At 47.2% G+C, this 19452-nt stretch overlaps 1 protein-coding gene across 1 annotated transcript in view; it reads left to right on the plus strand.

Moving 5' to 3' along the window:
- Positions 1-19452, plus strand: part of SMCHD1 (structural maintenance of chromosomes flexible hinge domain containing 1) — a 437194-nt gene that overhangs the window by 370203 nt on the left and 47539 nt on the right. The window contains exon 37 of the mRNA XM_075316053.1: positions 7495-7580. Coding sequence (XP_075172168.1) covers positions 7495-7580 — 86 coding nt within the window. The remainder of the gene's footprint in view (positions 1-7494; positions 7581-19452) is intronic.

Consider the following 19452-nt stretch of genomic DNA (forward strand, 5'->3'; position numbering starts at 1 on the left):
ACTGACAGACAGATGGAGCTCTGGTTGAAATCCATCTATGAGGCTATCGGCGCGTCCTATGCTCCGGCATTTGCAGCCGTATGGGCTCTCCAAGCTATCTCAGCTTGTCACTCGCAGATTAATGCGGTCACACGTGCCTCTGCTCCGCAGGTGGTGTCATTAACCACTCAGGCGTCGGCGTTTGCGGCCTACGCCATTAATGCTATCCTGGACTCTACGAGCCGTACGGCGGTAGCATCCGCCAATTCGGTGGTAGTCCGCAGGGCCATGTGGCTACGTGAATGGAAGGCAGACTCGGCTTCCAAGAAATTCTTAACCGGGTTGCCATTTTCGGGCGACCGCCTGTTTGGTGAGCGATTGGATGAAATCATTAAACAATCCAAGGGAAAGGATTCTTCCTTACCCCAGCCCAAACAGAAGAGACCTCAACAACGGAAAGGACAATCGAGATTTCGGTCCTTTCGGCCCGCGGGCAGGTCTCACTTCTCATCGTCCAACAGGCCACATAAGAGTCAGTCGAACTCCGATTCATGGCGGTCTAAGTCACGTCCTAAAAAGACCGCCGGAGGAACCGCTTCTAAAGCGGCCTCCTCATGACTTTCGGCCTCTTCACACCGCATCCTCGGTCGGTGGCAGGCTCTCCCGCTTTTGCGACGCCTGGCTGCCACAGGTACAAGACCGTTGGGTGAGAGACATTCTGTCTCACGGTTACAGGATAGAGTTCAGCTCTCGTCCTCCGACTCGTTTTTTCAGAACATCTCCGCCCCCCGAGCGAGCCGATGCTCTTCTTCAGGCGGTGTGCACTTTGAAGGCAGAAGGAGTGGTGATCCCTGTTCCTCTACAGCAACAGGGCCACGGTTTTTACTCCAACCTGTTTGTGGTGCCAAAAAAGGACGGATCTTTCCGTCCTGTTCTGGACCTAAAACTGCTCAACAAACACGTGAAAACCAGGCGGTTCCGGATGGAATCGCTCCGCTCCGTCATCGCCTCAATGTCCCAAGGAGACTTCTTGGCATCAATCGACATCAAAGATGCTTATCTCCACGTACCGATTGCACCAGAGCATCAGTGCTTCCTACGTTTCGCCATAGGAAACGAACACCTGCAGTTCGTGGCACTGCCTTTCGGCTTGGCGACAGCACCACGGGTCTTCACCAAGGTCATGGCTACAGTGGTAGCAGTCCTACACTCTCAGGGACACTCGGTGATACCTTACTTAGACGATCTGCTTGTCAAGGCACCCTCTCGAGGGGCATGCCAACACAGCCTGAACATTGCTCTGGAGACTCTCCAGAGATTCGGGTGGATCATCAATTTCCCAAAGTCAAATCTGACACCGGCCCAATCACTGACATATCTTGGCATGGAGTTTCATACTCTCTCAGCGATAGTGAAGCTTCCGCTGGACAAACAGCGTTCACTACAGACAGGGGTGCAATCTCTCCTTCAAGGCCAGTCACACCCCTTGAGGCGCCTCATGCACTTCCTAGGGAAGATGGTGGCAGCAATGGAGGCAGTTCCTTTTGCGCAGTTTCATCTGCGTCCACTTCAATGGGACATTCTCCGCAAATGGGACAGGAAGTCGACGTCCCTCGACAGGAACGTCTCCCTTTCTCAGGCAGCCAAAGCCTCCCTTCGGTGGTGGCTTCTTCCCACTTCATTGTCGAAGGGAAAATCCTTCCTACCCCCATCCTGGGCGGTGGTCACGACGGACGCGAGTCTGTCAGGGTGGGGAGCGGTCTTTCTCCACCACAGGGCACAGGGCACCTGGACTCAGCCAGAGTCCTCCCTGCAGATCAATGTTCTGGAGATAAGGGCAGTATACCTAGCCCTAAAAGCGTTCCAGCCGTGGCTGAAAGGCAAACAGATCCGAATTCAGTCGGACAACTCCACGGCGGTGGCATACATCAACCACCAAGGCGGAACACGCAGTCGGCAAGCCTTCCAAGAGGTCCGACGGATTCTACTGTGGGTGGAAGCCACAGCATCCACCATATCCGCAGTTCACATCCCGGGCATAGAAAACTGGGAAGCTGACTTTCTCAGTCGCCAGGGCATGGACGCAGGGGAATGGTTCCTTCACCCGGACGTGTTTCAAGAGATCTGTTGCCGCTGGGGGATGCCGGACGTCGACCTAATGGCGTCCCGGCACAACAACAAGGTCCCGGCATTCATGGCACGGTCTCAAGATCACAGAGCTCTGGCGGCAGACGCATTAGTGCAGGATTGGTCGCAGTTTCAACTGCCTTATGTGTTTCCTCCTCTGGCACTACTGCCCAGAGTATTACGCAAGATCAGGTCCGACTGCCGCCACGCCATCCTCGTCGCCCCAGACTGGCCGAGGAGGTCGTGGTACCCGGATCTGTGGCATCTCACGGTGGGTCAACCGTGGGCACTGCCAAACCGACCAGACTTGCTATCTCAAGGTCCGTTTTTCCATCTGAATTCTGCGGCCCTCAACCTGACTGTGTGGCCATTGAGTCCTGGGTCCTAGCGTCTTCAGGGTTGTCTCAAGAGGTCATTGCCACTATGAGACAGGCCAGGAAAACAACGTCCGCCAAGATCTACCACAGGACGTGGAGAATATTCTTATCCTGGTGCTCTGATCAGGGTCTTACTCCCTGGCCATTTGCCTTACCTACCTTTCTTTCCTTCCTTCAATCTGGATTGGAAAAAGGTTTGTCGCTTGGCTCCCTTAAGGGACAAGTCTCAGCGCTCTCTGTCTTTTTCCAGAAGCGCCTAGCCAGACTTCCAAAGGTACGCACGTTCCTGCAGGGGGTTTGTCACATAGTCCCTCCTTACAAGCGTCCGTTAGAGCCCTGGGATCTGAACAGGGTTCTGATGGCTCTTCAGAAACCGCCCTTCGAGCCAATGAAAGATATTTCTCTTTCACGCCTTTCGCAGAAAGTTGTCTTCCTAGTAGCAGTCACATCGCTTCGCAGAGTGTCTGAGCTAGCAGCGCTGTCATGCAAAGCTCCTTTCCTGGTGTTTCACCAGGATAAGGTGGTTCTGCGGCCCGTTCCTGAATTTCTCCCTAAGGTGGTATCACCCTTCCACCTTAATCAGGATATCTCCTTACCTTCTCTTTGTCCACATCCAGTTCACCAATGTGAAAAGGATTTGCACTCGTTGGATCTGGTGAGAGCGCTCAGATTCTACATTTCTCGTACGGCGCCCCTGCGCCGCTCAGATGCACTCTTTGTCCTTGTCGCTGGCCAGCGTAAAGGGTCACAGGCTTCCAAATCAACCCTGGCTCGGTGGATTAAGGAACCAATTCTCGAAGCCTACCGTTCTTCTGGGCTTCCGGTTCCATGAGGGCTGAAGGCCCATTCTACCAGAGCCGTGGGTGCGTCCTGGGCTTTGCGGCACCAGGCTACGGCTCAGCAGGTGTGTCAGGCGGCTACCTGGTCGAGCCTGCACACTTTCACGAAACACTATCAGGTGCATGCCTATGCTTCGGCAGATGCCAGCCTAGGTAGGCGAGTCCTTCAGGCGGCGGTTGCCCACCTGTAGGAAAGGGCCGTTTTTACGGCTCTATTATGAGGTATTATTTTACCCACCCAGGGACTGCTTTTGGACGTCCCAATTGTCTGGGTCTCCCAATGGAGCGACAAAGAAGAAGGGAATTTTGTTTACTTACCGTAAATTCCTTTTCTTCTAGCTCCAATTGGGAGACCCAGCACCCGCCCCTGTTCCCTTCGGGCTGTTGTTCTTTGTGTACACATGTTGTTCATGTTGAATGGTTTCAGTTCTCCGAAATTTCTTCGGATTGAATTTACTTTAAACCAATTTATAACTTTCCTCCTTGCTTTTGCACCAAAACTGAGGTGCCCGTGAGGCACGGGGGGTGTATAGGCAGAAGAGGAGGGGCTTTACACTTTTAAGTGTAATACTTTGTGTGGCCTCCGGAGGCAGAAGCTATACACCCAATTGTCTGGGTCTCCCAATTGGAGCTAGAAGAAAAGGAATTTACGGTAAGTAAACAAAATTCCCTTCTTTCCTCCCAAACATTTGGGAGGAAAATGAGGGGTGTGTCTTAAAATCCGAATATAGCTTACCGGTGGAGGCTGTCTCTGTGCAGTCGGCCGGGTGCCTGTGGCTGCGTGCCGGCTGCCTCTCTGTCCCGGCGGCCAGCTGCTTCTCCGTGCGAGCGGCCTGCTGGCTGCCACTTTGTGCGGGCTGCTGTGCGGACTGCGGTGGCTGTGTGGCGGGTGTCCCAGTGTGTCCGCAGTCCCGGTTTCAAATGATTGCTGCGTGCATGCGGGCAGCCGGGTACCTGTGGCTGCGTGCGTGCGGGCGGCCGGATGCCTGTGGATGTGTGCCGGCTGCCTGTCTGTGCCGGCTTCCTCTCTGTCCCGGCGGCCAGCTGCTTCTCTGTGCGGGCGGGCGGCTGTGCGGACTGTGGTGGCTGTGTGGCGGGTGTCCCAGTGTGTCCGCGGTCCCGGTTTCAAATGATGGCGCCAGGAGTCAGGTCATGCACAGATGGAGCTCTTGGATGAGAGCTCCATCTGCTCATGCGCCACTCCGGGCGCCGTATGTATGGGGGGGTCTACCTTCCAAAATGGGGTCACATGCGGGGGAGCTCCATTGTTTAGGCACCTCAGGGGGGCTCTCCAAACGCAACATGGCGTCCGCTAATAATTCCAACCAATTTTGCTGTGAAATGGCGCTCCTTCTCTTCTTAGCTCCGCCATGCGCCCAAACAATTGATTTCCATCACATATGAGGTATCTGTGTACTCAGGAGAAATTGCACAATACGTTTTATGGTGCATTTTTTCCTGATACCCTTGTGGAAAAAAAGCTACCTAGTTGAAGCAACAGTTTTGTGGTAAAAAAAAAAAATTCTTTTCACTGCTCAACGTTATAAACGTCTGTGAAGCCCCCAGGGGTTCAAAGTGCACATCAAACATGTAGAAAAATTATTTGAGGGCTCTAGTTTCCAAAATGGGGTAACTTGTGGGGAAGCTCCATTGTTTAGGCACCTCAGGGGGTCTTCAAACCCGACATGGTGTCCGCTAATGAGTGCAGCTAATTTTGCACTCAAAAATTCAAATGGCGCACCTTGCCTTCCGAGCCCTGCCGTGTGCCCAAACATTTGATTTCCACCACATAGGAGGTATCTCAGGAGAAAATGCACAATACATTTTATGGTGCATTTTTCCTGATACCCTTGTGAAAATGCTAAATTTTATGGCTAAAGTAAAATTTTTGTGTAAAAAAGTAAAATTTTAATTTTTTCCTTCTACATTGCTTTGGTTGCTGTGAAGCTCCTAAAGGGTTAATAAACTTTTTGGATGTGGTTTTAAGCAGTGTTTCGAATGGGGTCACGTTTGGGTATTTTCTGTCGCCTAGGTTTCTCAAATCACTCCAAATGTGATGTGGTACCTAAAAATTTTTTTTTTCTAAATTTTGTTGAAAAAATGAGAAATTGCTGATGAACTTTGAACCCTTCTAACTTGCTAACGGGAAAAAAAATGTTTCAAAAATTGCGCTGATGTAAAGCAGACATGAGGGAAATTTTAGTTAGTAACTATTTTGTGTGACATATCTCTCAGATTTATGGGCATGAAATTTCATAAAATTTCAAATTTTTGAAAATTGCGAAATTTTCGCCAAATTTCCGAAATTTTCACAAACGCAAAACATATCGGCCTAAATTTACCAATGACATGAAGTACAATATGACACGAAAAAACAATGTCAGAATCGCCTGGATCCGTTGAAGCGTTCCAGAGTTATAACCTGTCAAAGTGACACTGGTCAAAATTGCAAAAAATGGCCGGGTCTTTAAGGTGAAAACAGGCTGGGGGCTGAAGGGGTTAACTTGAGAACAGCGGCAGCTATAGGCATAGAGAAAAAAAGGGAATTACAAAATTGTAGGGCATCATCACTTCAATACGAATCGACACCTTGCATACAAAAATGCTATGATTAGAATGTGTAAAATTCACAAGGCTGCGGACGTGAAGCGATACCTCATGGAGACTTTCCTACAAGTCATTGGGTATGGTGGCTGTGTGGAGTGGCCTCCACACTCACCTCACCTGACCCCATTGGACTTCTTTCTGTGAGGTCACATCAAACAGCAGGTGTATGCGACCCCTCCACCAACATTGCAGGACCTACGACGACGTATCACAGATGCTTGAGCAAACGTGTCACCTACCATATTGCGCAACGTGCAGCAAGATACAGTATGCTGTCCAGAGTCCAGATGTGCACTGCAGCTGATGGTGGCCACTTTGAGCATCAACGTTAAATGAGCGCCATATATGTGACCAGCATTCAATGTTTTGGGGGGCGTCATGGGTTTCATATAGCATTTCTGTATGCAAGGTGTTGATTTGTATTGAATTGATGATGCCCTATAATTTTTAAATTCATTTTTCTCTATCTCGTTCCATTTTCAAGATAAAAATGCTAACTCCGTTGTTTTCCCACCAGGTTGCTCTATAGGTGGTTTCATTGCGTAGCGCATGGCTACTTTACTATACCTAGACACCACTTCTATGCCTATAGCTGCCGCCGTTCTCAAGTTAATGGCGGTGGACACACTGTATACAACAGTCCTTGTGACTCCTATGTGATGTATATACACCAGTCTAGTCTCTGATGGGATGTATATACATCAGTCCCAGTGACTCCTTTGTGATATATACCAGTCTAGTCTCTGTGTCTCCTATGATATGTATATACAACAGTCTTGGTGTCTCCTAAGTGATATATGCAGCAAACCTTCCACTGCCTAAGTTCCGTGTAATACGGGCAGGGATGAATTTCTCACTGTGAGGTGACATGCAGTCTAAAGTACAACTGTGTTCGGATAACTTACTGCTGCGATCAGTTGTGTACAAAACTTATTATTGCAAAGAGTCCACTGTTCACCAGACTGAAACAAGCCTGGGATTAGCAAGTGTGAGTAGCAACATCAACAATAGCGCCTAATATCACAACCGCACTAAAGAGATGTAGTTCCGGCCACCATATTAGGGTGAGTATAAACATCCAAATGGTCTTTGGTAGAAAAAAGGTTCCCCACCCATGCCCTATATTGGATTTAATATAGTCACGCTCAGACTAAAAAGATGTGCATCCCAGTGCATTAAAAATGTGATATCTGGGGGGAGGGGGGTGGTGGAGGGGTTCTGAGGAGTTCACCCAATTTGTTGGTTTATACTTAAAATATGCCGTCTAATCTTCCTTTCTTTTTTTGTACTACTGACAAACTGTATTTCCTTTTGATTCCTTTTATTTTAGCTTAGATATGTCTGTGTACCTTGTTGTTTCTTTCAATAAAGACTGTTTAAAAAAAAAAAAAAAGTGATATCTGCCACATCCCTTTTATGCTGTGTAAAGAGGATACATACTGTACGTATTGAGGCTTGACGCATGAGATGGCATGATAGATAAGGCATTTTACTCACTACAGAAAACAAATACTTGATTTAGTAATAATATGATTTATTTTTATCTGTTTCCATTATTGTTTTAGGTCAATCAGAAGAAGCCAAGGCCAAAGAAACACTTTTACAAAATGAATTAAAGAAAAGAAAAATTGTTTTGCCTTCGAAAAAACAGGTAATACATATTACAAAAAATGATCAGCAGCTCATAACAGATTAAAGCATATGTGAAATCTTATATAGAATATACTTACCGTATATACTGAAGGTACTTGACCTATTCCACGTGAGGTCATGACAAGGTGTACCTCTCTTTGTTGGGACCCTAATGATAATATGTATCACACATGCCTCTCATGGACAAAAAAATCCCTACAAATTTAAAGGGCAGGTAGGATCCATCACTAATTAACCCCTTCACCCCTGGGTGATTTTCCGTTATGATTACTGTTTTTCCTGCCCTTCTTCCAAGAGCCATAACTTTTTTTAATTATTTTGTCAGTATTGCCATATGAGGGCTTGTTTTTTGTTTGAGTTGTACTTTTGAATGACACCGTTAATTTTACCATATAATGTACTGGAAAACATGGTAAAAGTGTGGTGAAATTGCAAAAAACATAAATACTTCCACAATGTTTTTTGTTTTTATTTACCCTGTTCACTATTTGGTAAAACTTGCCTGGCAAAAAGAGTCCTCAGGTCAGTACGAGTTTGTAGATACCAAAGATGCGTAATTTTACTTTTCTCTAAGCGGTAAACAAAATCCAAAAAAAATGAATTGTTCTTTCTCTTTCGCTTCATTGGGGGACACAGGAAAACCATGGGTATATGCTGTTGCCACTAAGCAAAAAAGAAAAGTTAACTCCTCCTCCGCAGTATTCACCCACCTATTGGCAGAAAGTTGTTCAGTTTTTTGACTGAAGCCCCACTCTTTTCCACAATCATCGTTTTTTGGTTTGGTTTTTTTTTTGCACTAATATTTTTTCTTCATTCCTATATCTGAAAGCAAGCATTTTCTGAGGGAAACAGAGTGTAATAGGTCACTCTGTCTTTCCACACAGAGTCCGAGAGCACAGGGGATAGATATATCACACTGTTGGCTCTCAGGTCGGGATGGCAGGATCAATTATCATTGATGATATATAAAGATCCTAGCCATAGGTCTCATTCTGCTTGCCCACCATAGGGAAGAAGGCCATGAGACAGAAGAGGGAGGTCACAGACGCAAACATCTAGCTTTCCAACTCTCCCTATGAAGACAAGGTAGAACTCTGTTCCAATCCAACCCTCCCTGTCTCAACTGAGCATAGGGGCTCCTGGACAGCACAATCTCACTCCCTTATTGTACACTGGTGGGCAGATCTGTACAATCGCAGTCCATGTTTCTCTTGCTCTGCTCTTTCATCGATAGTCGATGTGATTTCTCTGCAGTGGTGCAGCAGATCCAGAAACAGAGAAGTGTTTTATGTTGTACCACACTGGCATTTGTTGAGTGGTGTTGCACAATGACAGGGACAGAGGAGCATTTATTCAGTCCAGGGCAGACTTGGTCGCCTGGCTCGGCAGGACTGAGATGTTCACACGCCGGAATTTCCCATGCCCCCGCATTCATCTTTGCACGAGTTGCTGTTCCACAGCGCTAACACGCTAGTGATGTGTCGGTCGCGAACAATCCGGCACAAAGATCCGGCTCTCTGCTGTGACTGACAGGAGCCGGATCTCCAGTGAGAGCCACTAAATTCTTTAAATGGCTCTTTCGCCGATGAAACCCCTCCCATCCAGTGGTAAATCCCGCCCACTCATCATTCTAATTTGTCCCTTTTTAAATGGGCGGGGTATAGCCACGGGTGGGCAGGGTTTAATCAGCGTTATTAAATTAAAATCTTAAATATGTGTTCACCACTGTTTTCTTTCAGCCGTCGCGTGTCTCACTCAGCGTGGGAAGCTGTGGGAGAGGCTAGACACGCCTCCACATCCATCTTGGCCGGACAGTGTCTCGTTCTCTCTCTGTGTTCAGAAGCTGGGCACGCCTCTCTGCCAGCCCTACCTCTCTCTGATCACAGCTCAGCATCTCTCTCCCTTTTTGTTCAGAAGCTGGACACGCCCCTTAGCCAACCCTGCCTCCCTGTGATTCACAGTATTGCCTAGCCAATCACATAGACAGCAGCCACCCGGTGGTTAGCTCCTCTTATGTACAAGCATTGCATTCTGCAGCAAGCCTCTGAAACTAAGTTCTGTTAAAGGCCCCTTTATACGCTGCAACATCGCTAGCGATATCGCTGTAACGTCACCGGTTTTGTAACGTAATAGCGACCTCCCCAGCAACATTGCAGTGTGTGACACCCATCAGCGACCTGTGAGGTTGCTGATTGCTACAAATCTTTCAGGACCATTTTTTGGTCCTTTGTTTCCCGCTGCACAGCATGCATCGGTGTGCTTGACACAGTTACAACGACATCGTTAGCGACTTAGAACCCAGCATGCTATAGCATCCCCCGCTGTGTGACACGTCCCCAACGACCAACGAGGTCGTTCTGCAGGTCCGTATCACTGCTGTGTCGTTGGCCGGATCTGCCTGTTTGACAGCTCACCGGCGACTTTCCAGCGATCAGGTCGGGATCGCTATTGGGGTCGCTAGAAAATCTCAGTGTGTAAAGGGGCCTTTAGGCTGGGTTCACACATAGCGACAGCGACGTCGCTGTTACGTCACCATTTTCTGTGACGTAGCAGCGACCTTGTATGTCGCTGTTATGATCGCTGCTTAGCTGTCAAACACAGCGACGTAGCAGCGATCATAATGTCGCTACATGTGCAGAGAGCAGGGAGCCGCGCACACTGCTTAGCACTGGCTCCCTGCTCTCCTAGCTACAGTACACATCGGGTTAATTAACCCGATGTGTACTGCAGCTACATGTGCAGGGAGCCGGGCACACTGCTTAGCGCTGGATCCCTGCTCTCCTAGCTACAGTACACATCGGGTTAATTAACCCGATGTGTACTGCAGCTACATGTGCAGAGAGCAGGGAGCCGCGCACACTGCTTAGCGCTGGCTCCCTGCTCTCCTAGCTACAGTACACATTGGGTTAATTACCGATGTGTACTGCAGCTACATGTGCAGGGTGCCGGGCACACTGCTTAGCGCTGGCTCCCTGCACTCCTAGCTACAGTACACATCGGGTTTATTAACCCGATGTGTACTGCAACTACATGAGCAGAGAGCAGGGAGCCGGCACTGGCAGCGTGAGAGCGGCGGAGGCTGGTAACGAAGGTAAACATCAGGTAACCACCTTGGTTACCTGATGTTTACCCTGGTTACAGCTTACCGCAGCTGCCAGACGCCGGCTCCTGCTCTCTGCTCGGTTCATTTCGTCGCTCTCTCGCTGTCACACACAGCGATGTGTGCGTTACAGCGGGAGAGCAACAATAAAAAAAGTGAACCAGGGCTGTGTGTAACGAGCAGCGATCTCACAGCAGGGGCCAGATCGGTGCTCAGTGTCACACACAGCGAGATCACTAATGAGGTCACTGCTGCGTCACAAAAACCGTGACTCAACAGCGATCTCGCTGTGTGTGAAGCACCCCTTACTCTATAACATAGGTCTCCAGCATAGCTATCTGTAATTGCTTACTCTTTGTATTTTTATCTCTCTGTGTACAATACAAAGGAAGATGGGCATTCTCAAGAAAGCTTGTTACTTGCAATACTTGTTCAGCCTAAAGCTGGTGTCACACTAAGCGACAGCGACAACGACGTCGCTGTTACGTCACCATTTTCGGTGACGTAACAGCGACCTTGTAAGTCGCTGTTATGATCGCTGCTTAGCTGTCAAACACAGCAGAAGCAGCGATCATAACGTCGCTGTGCTACATGTGCAGAGAGCAGGGAGCCGCGCTTAGCGCTGGCTCCTTGCTCTCCTAGGTACAGTACACATCGGGTTAATTAACCCGATGTGTGCTGCAGCTACATGTCACAGTGCAGAGAGCAAGGAGCCGCGCGCACTGCTTAGCGCTGGCTCCTTGCTCTCCTTGCTACAGTATACATCGGGTTAATTACCCGATGCATACTGCAGCCACATGTCACAGTGCAGGAGCCGGCACTGGCAGCAAGAGCGGAGGCTGGTAACCAGCGTAAACATCGGGTAACCAGGGAAAGGTCTTCCCTTGGTTACCCGATGTTTACGCTGGTTACAGCTTACCGCAGCTGCCAGTGCCGGCTCCTGATCGCTTCATTTCGTCGCTCTCTCGCTGTCACACACAGCGATGTGTGTGTCACAGCGGGAGAGTGACGACCAAAAAATGAAGCTGGACATTCAGCAACGACCGGCGACCTCACAGCAGGGGCCAGGTCGTTGCTGGATGTCACACACAGCGACAGCGACGGGACGTCGCTGCAACGTCACAGAAAATGGTGACGTAGCAGCGACGTCGTTGTCGTCGTCGTTATGTGTGACACCAGCTTTAGATTTATAGTCTCAATTATAGTCTCCATTTAGCCAATACTCATTCCTATGCATTTTCAGCCAGGACTCATTCCTATGTCTGGCATGTATTTATTCCATAGTGCATATTGTCCAGGAGCCCCCTACCAATAGATTGATTCAGCGTGGGTCCTCTACTTCAGGTGGGCCTCAGCTTTTTAGTCAACCCAACCAGCGTATCACAGACCCTGGTTATGGTTAGTCAAAAGCTACCTACACAGAATATGAATCCAGAAACACTGATCTCTGCTCAGGGTGAATCAGCGTTATCTGATGACTCCCTTCAACATAAATTACTAATCCCGAAACACTTATCTCCTCTCTGGGTGTAAAGGTACCGTCACACATAACGAGATCGCTAGCGAGATCGCAGCTGAGTCACCGTTTGGTGACGCAGTAGCGATCCCGTTAGCGATCTCGTTATGTGTGACACCTACCAGCGATCAGGCCCCTGCTGTGAGGTCGCCGGTCGTTGCAGAATGGTCCAGGCCATTTTCTTCAAAGGCGCTCTCCCACTGTGACACACAGATCGCTGTGTGTGACAGCGAGAGAGCGACAAATGAAGCGAGCAGGGAGCAGGAGCCGGCGTCTGACAGCTGAGGTAAGCTTGTAACCAAGATAAACATCGGGTAACCAAGGTGGTTACCCGATATTTACCTTAGTTACCAGCCTCCGCAGCTCTCACGCTGCCTGTGCTGCCGGCTCCGGCTCTCTGCACATGTAGCTGCTGGACACATCGGGTTAATTAACCCGATGTGTACAGCAGCTAGGAGAGCAAGGAGCCAGCGCTAAGCAGTGTGCGCGGCTCCCTGTTCTCTGCACATGTAGCTGCATTACACATCGGGTTAATTAACCCGATGTGTACTGTAGCTAGGAGAGCAAGGAGCCAGCGCTCAGTGTGCGCGGCTCCCTGCTCCCTCCACACACAGCTAAGCGGTGTGCGCTGGTAACTAATGTAAACATCGGGTAACCATACCCGATGTTTACCTTAGTTACCAGTCTTCGCAGCTTCCAGACGGCGGCTCCGTGCAAGCGCAGCGTCGCTTGCACGTCGCTGCTGGCTGGGGGCTGTTCACTGGTCACTGGTGAGATCTGCCTGTTTGACAGCTCACCAGCGACCATGTAGCGATGCAGCAGCGATCCTGACCAGGTCAGATCGCTGGTCGGATCGCTGCTGCATCGCTAAGTGTGAAGGTACCTTAAGCGTATGGCTTTCTCTAATGTGGCAGTCACAAAAGGGTTCTAAAATACAAACCTGTATTGTGTTTCCCGGCATATTTCCCTCACCATATCTTCAGAGGGACCTTCATCCACAGTAGAAATTTGTGCATTGTAGGGATCGGAGCCCAGTACGGAATCTGACTCTAGTTCTGATTCAGACCAGTCCTCAAAGAGGAGACATATAGTCTACAGTTTAGTTCAGGCCGTTAACCAGACCTTAAACATTAGTGACCAGTCTGCCTCAGGAAAACAGTCTATTTCTTTCTAAAAAAAAAAAAAGACACAAACCAGTCCTCTTCTCAGATCAAAAGTAACGGAGCTATCCTAATAGATCCCACCAAAAGAAAAGTGGATTCTTTACCTAAGTCTGCATTTGACTCAGCAAAGCGTTCTAGGCACAGCCTTCACTACTGTCTGGGTACATAAGACTATTTCCATTCAGTCTAAACAGTTTCATGACTGCATCATCAATGGAGCTCCACCAGAACATCTTGCAGATCTAGTCAGTCAAATACATTATGCAGGGATATATCGTCCATCAGTGTCCCTATACATCGCTAGCTGCTAAGTATCAGCAGTGATCATTAGTTCAAAACAGGGAACGCAGACACCACGCCTAATAAGAGCCATCACCAGTCTACCCTTCGGATTATTCAGAGATCGCCTAGATCAGAATATCACCGAGGCCACATGTACAAAATATTAGGATTCTAGAAAGGAGCGTTTGCGTACGAGCAAAAGAAGCGTTCTTTCAGAACAATTCAAGCCTGAAAACGTGTCAGAACAGACAGGGTTCACTCAGACACAAAAACAACAAGTTAGATATTGTGTGAAAATGACGACTTCAGCTTTTTTAAAAAAAAATGTAGTGCTCAGAAGTAGAGAACTCTTGGATTCAGGTAATAGTCGATCAGGGTACAAAATAAAACTCTGTTTGACACCAAAACACAGTTTTGTGTTATCCACAACTGCCAAAAGTAGAACATCTCGTACAAGGTTTTTCTATTAAGCCATCTCTACTCTCCAAGAAGCAGGATCAATTGTCTTGGTTCCATCACAGGAATGTTTCAAGGTTTTTATTCAAACCTGTTAGTTGTACCAAAGAAAGATGGAGCAGTATGCTTTATTCTGGATCTCAAAGTGTGAAAACAATCTGTCAAGATACTCCACTTCAAGATAGCCTCTTCAAACCGTGATATCATATCTAGACCCTTATGAATTCATGGGCTCAATAGAGATCCGAGATGAGTACCTACACATACCATCTACCACAGACATCAAAGGTTCTTGCACTTTGCTGAGTCTTCTCAAAAATGGCAGCAACAAAGGCTATTCCAAGAGCCAGAAGGATCATAGTCATACCTATCAGGACCACATACTATTAAAGGCCAGTCTCATCAAATTGTCTTCAAAGTCTCAATATCACTACAGAAAACCTAGTTCAGCTACGCTAAATAATCAACAGAGCAAAATCGTCCTTGATTCCCAAACAGCGTCTAATATTGCTCAGTATGCTATCTACACAGTATAAACTAGTCTATTCCTTACAAAACAGAAGACTGAAGCATTACTACAAGGTACTCGACTACTAATACAGTACAACTCTGTTCCTGTCTGATCTTGCATGTAAATATCTCAGAAGATGGAGGCCACCTTCCACACAGTTCACTTCAGCCAATTTTACAACAGAGCCTTAAGGTACCGTCACACTTAAGAAACGCTCCAGCGATCCCACCAGCGATCTGACCTGGCAAGGATCGCTGGAGCGTCGCTACATGGTCGCTGGTGAGCTGTAAATCAGGCAGATCTCCACAGCGATCAGAGATCAGCCACCAGTGACCTGCGTAACGACGCTGTTTGGTAACCATGGTACACATCGGGTTACTAAGCAAAGTGCCTTGCTTAAATATCCGATATGTACCTTGGTTACCAGCATCCGCAGCTGCCAGAAGCCGGCTCCCTGCACACACAACCATGGTACACATCGGGCTACTAAGCACAGCACTTTGCTTGGCTAACCGATATGTACCTTGGTTACCAGCTTACCGCAGGCTGCCAGAAGTCTGCTCCCTGCACATTCAGATCGTTATCTCCCGCTGTCAAACACAGCAATGTGTGCTTCACAGCAGGAGAGCAACGAGCAAAAAATGAACCAGAGCAGTGTGTAACGATCAGCGATTTCACAGCATAGGCCAGGTCGCTGCTTAGTGTCACACATAACTAGATCGCTGGTACGGCACAAAATCTGTGACGCAGCAGCGATCTCGCTAGCGATCTCGCTATGTGAGAAGTACCCCTTACAATCAGCGCTTATTTATCTGTGAAACAAGTCAACATTGTCACTAATCCTATCAATACACCTTCCAACACAGGTTCATCAGTCTCTAAGGTGGTGGCTACAGTCACCACTTTTTCTGCAGGGTTGTTCATTCTTTCCAGTTCACTAGTTAGTGATCTCGCCAGCCTCACAGATTGGGAGGCAGTTTTCCCTTCAATGTCGTTTGGAAATTTACAAAGCCTCGCTGTCTATCCACTTTATTAGCAGTCACTGCTTTCAAACCGACCAATCCACATACTGTCGGACAACACCACAGCTGTAGCGTATATAATTCACCAAGGACACCAAAGGCCCGAGAGTCATGGCAAAAGTATCATGGATACTAACCTGGGCAGAGAGCCATGTAACACAGACTTCAGCAGTTCACTGCTCAGAAATGGAGATTTGGGCGACAGATTACCTAAGGCCCCTTTCACACATCATTTTTTTTACGTCAGTCACAAGCTGTCGAATTTTCAAAAAACTGATCCGGCGACAGATGCCACTGGATTCGTTTTTTTCTCATCAACTTGTATCAGCGACAGATTGCGATGGATGGCCTCACGTTTTATCCGTCGTTCGATGGATCCGTCGAAAATTGTTTGTCCGGGCGACGGAAACTACTGCCAAAGTAACGCGTTTTGTTTAAGTTGAAAAAACGGACAGCGACATATCCATCACCGTCCGTCGTTTGGTAGAATGGAAGTTTAATGGGCGCAGGATCCGTCATTTCTGTCAAATGACGGAATCCAGCGACAGATTCTGTTTTTTTAAGCTGAGCATGCCCCAATTTTTATTTAGCCTCCAGCTAGTCGGGTCTGCCGAAAAATAGATCCATCGCATCAGTTTTGCCACAGTCCTCAACGGATCCGTCCATAGTTTGGTAGGATGGGAGCCTATGGGCGCAGGATCTGTCATAATCCGTCAAATGACGGAATCCGGCGACGGATTCCGTTTTTTAAGCTGAGCATGATCCAATTTTTTATTTAGCCCCCAGCTAGTCGGATCCGTCGAAAAATGGATCTGTTGCACCAGTTTTGCCACAATCTTCGACGGATTCGTCGAGAAAACGGATTGTGACTGATGGCAAAAAACTGATGTGTGAAAGGGGCCTAAGCCGCGTGGGCCTGACACCGGAGAAATGGTCACTACGCTCCTCAGTTTTTATTCAAAAAGTTGAATATTGAAACAAGCCACATGTTGACCTAATCATACCCAGAAACAACAAAAGGTCACTGTTTGGTATCAAGTACCCGTGACTCCCTCACAATGGCAACTAATGCCCTAGGAACATCATGGTCACTGTTCATACTGCTGTACCTATTTTCTTCCTCTTTCACTAATCCCCAGAAGAGTAAAGAAAATTAAGGTAGAGAAGATACCAGTCATACTAAGGGTAAGTTCACACGCTGCGTTTTTGCGGCAAAAACGAACAAAAACGCACCCGCGGCAAAACACACATGCGTTTTAACCGCGTTTTGGTGCGTTTTTTTTGCTGCGTTTTTGCTCACTGCGTTTTTATGCGCTTTTTTTTTTTTTTTATCAGTGAACAATGCCATTAAAGATTGTTAAAAAAAAAAAAAAAAGTCTGATGTCATTTTCTTCTTCAATATGTTCTTCATTCTCCACTAGTGTATGCAGTTGAGTTGAGCAGACAGCTGCAGAACTACAAGGCTCAGCATGCTCCATCCAGGACTGTATGCTGGAGGGAGAGAAAGGGAGAGCAGAACTACAAGGCTCAGCATACTCCATCCACTAGTAAACAAAGGGGTAGAATCAGCTCACCCAGACATCATGGAGACTCCCATAGAAGACAGGTGCACGGTAAAGCCGGCCCGGCTGTGAAACTCCAAGGAGAAGAAAATCCAGCACTCGTGTCCAAAAATTGTATAAAATCTTGCTTTTTTATTTCAATTCATAATAAAATGGAAATGTATCATATCCATAGAGTATAAAAAATCCCCATACAGATGAGATGAGATGTCAAGGGGGTACGCGTTTCGAGCTACATGCGGATTGAGATTAAGAGCATGTAGCTCGAAACGCGTACCCCCTTGACATCTCATCTCATCTGTATGGGGATTTTTTATACTCTATGGATATGATACATTTCCATTTTATTATGAATTGAAATAAAAAAGCAAGATTTTATACAATTTTTGGACACGAGTGCTGGATTTTCTTCTCCTTGGAGTTCCATCCACTAGTGTATGCAGGAGAGCAGACAGCAGCTGCAGAACTACAAGGCTCCACATCCTCCATCCAGGACTGTATGCAGGAGTTTTTTGCTCCAAAAAAAATGACGTGGGCTTCGCCATATTTTTGTATGCTAGCCAGGCACAGCAGGCAGGTATGGCTGCCCCCAACCCCCAGCTGTCTATTTGTACCCTGCTGGGAACCAAAAATATAGGGAAGCACTTTTTTTTTTTTTTTTTAATTATTTCATGAATTTCATGAAATAATTAAAATAAAAAAAAAAAAGAAAAATGACGTGGGCTTCGCCCAATTTTTGAGTCCAGCCAGCTATAACTAGGCAGCTGGGGATTAGAATCCGCAGTGCAGGGTGCCCAAGATTACTGGGCACCCCTGCTGTGAATTGCAGTCCGCAGCGCCCCAGAAAATGGCGCTTTTTAGAACTTTTATACCAACTCTTCCAGCTGCCCTGATGCCGTGTGGCTCGCTGGATAATAATGGGGTTAGGGCTAGCTGTATATTATCAGCAGGCCCAAAGCCTGAAATTCATGGCCACTATGAATTTCTAGTAAAGATAAAAAAAAAACACAACACACAGAAAAATATTTTTATTAGAAATAAAACACAACCTAATTAGTGACTCCATCTTTATTGAACTAAAGAACCCCCCCTCTTCAGTAATCCTGGGTCAAGGGTCCCACGCCGTCCAATCCAGATCCACTATCATCTGATCGGTTTGCTGGAAGGCAAAGCGATCAGATCATGTATCAGGTTCAAGGACGTGAATCACATGACACATCAGCTGATTTGTATAAAAGCCGTTTATACAATCAGCTGATGCATTAGTGCAAAAAAAAAAAACAACAAAAAACTCACTTCTGTGCTGACTTCTGTCCGATTGGTCCAGGAGCCGGTGGTAATCAGCTAATGAAGTCACCCGACCGCATCAGCTACTAGTTTAAGCCGGCCGGGCGGTAAAAAGCCAGCCTCACCGCTGGAATTATACGATCAACTGATACGTCAGGTGACCGCATCAGTTGATCATCGGCAGGTCCTGCAGTTATTGGACATGCCCGTGAGTCAGCACACAGCCGGAGCAGGGGTGGCGGTATCGGGAAGAGGAGCTGGGAACGGACATGTACCGGAAGTCTGCAGACAGGTGAGTATGACATTTTTTTTTTTTTTTCACTGTTCACTTTTGATTTTGCAGCTGATTCCACCTCCTGGAAGCAGCGGTGGCGGTACCGTGAGGATTCACGCTTCTGTGTTTACCAACAGAAGGAATCCTCTTCCTGTACATGTCACTGTACTACCTACCCCTTGCGTTTATACAGTCATATGAAAAAGTTTGGGCACCCCTATTAATGTTAACCTTTTTTTCTTTATAACAATTTGGGGTTTTGCAACAGCTATTTCAGATTCATATATCTAATAACTGATGGACTGAGTAACATTTCTGAATTGAAATGAGGTTTATTGTACTAACAGAAAATGTGCAATCCGCATTTAAACAAAATTTGACCGGTGCAAAAGTATGGGCACCCTTATCAATTTCTTGATTTGAACACTCCTAACTACTTTTTACTGACTTACTAAAGCACTAAATTGGTTTTGTAACCTCATTGAGCTTTGAACTTCATAGGCAGGTGTATCCAATCATGAGAAAAGGTATTTAAGGTGGCCACTTGCAAGTTGTTCTCTTATTTGAATCTCCTATGAAGAGTGGCATCATGGGCTCCTCAAAACAACTCTCAGATGATCTGAAAACAAATATTATTCAGCATAGTTGTTCAGGGGAAGGATACAAAAAATTGTCTCAGAGATTTAAACTGTCAGTT

The sequence above is a fragment of the Anomaloglossus baeobatrachus genome, chromosome 6 (assembly GCF_048569485.1).
Source record: "Anomaloglossus baeobatrachus isolate aAnoBae1 chromosome 6, aAnoBae1.hap1, whole genome shotgun sequence".
Lineage (NCBI taxonomy): Eukaryota > Metazoa > Chordata > Amphibia > Anura > Aromobatidae > Anomaloglossus > Anomaloglossus baeobatrachus.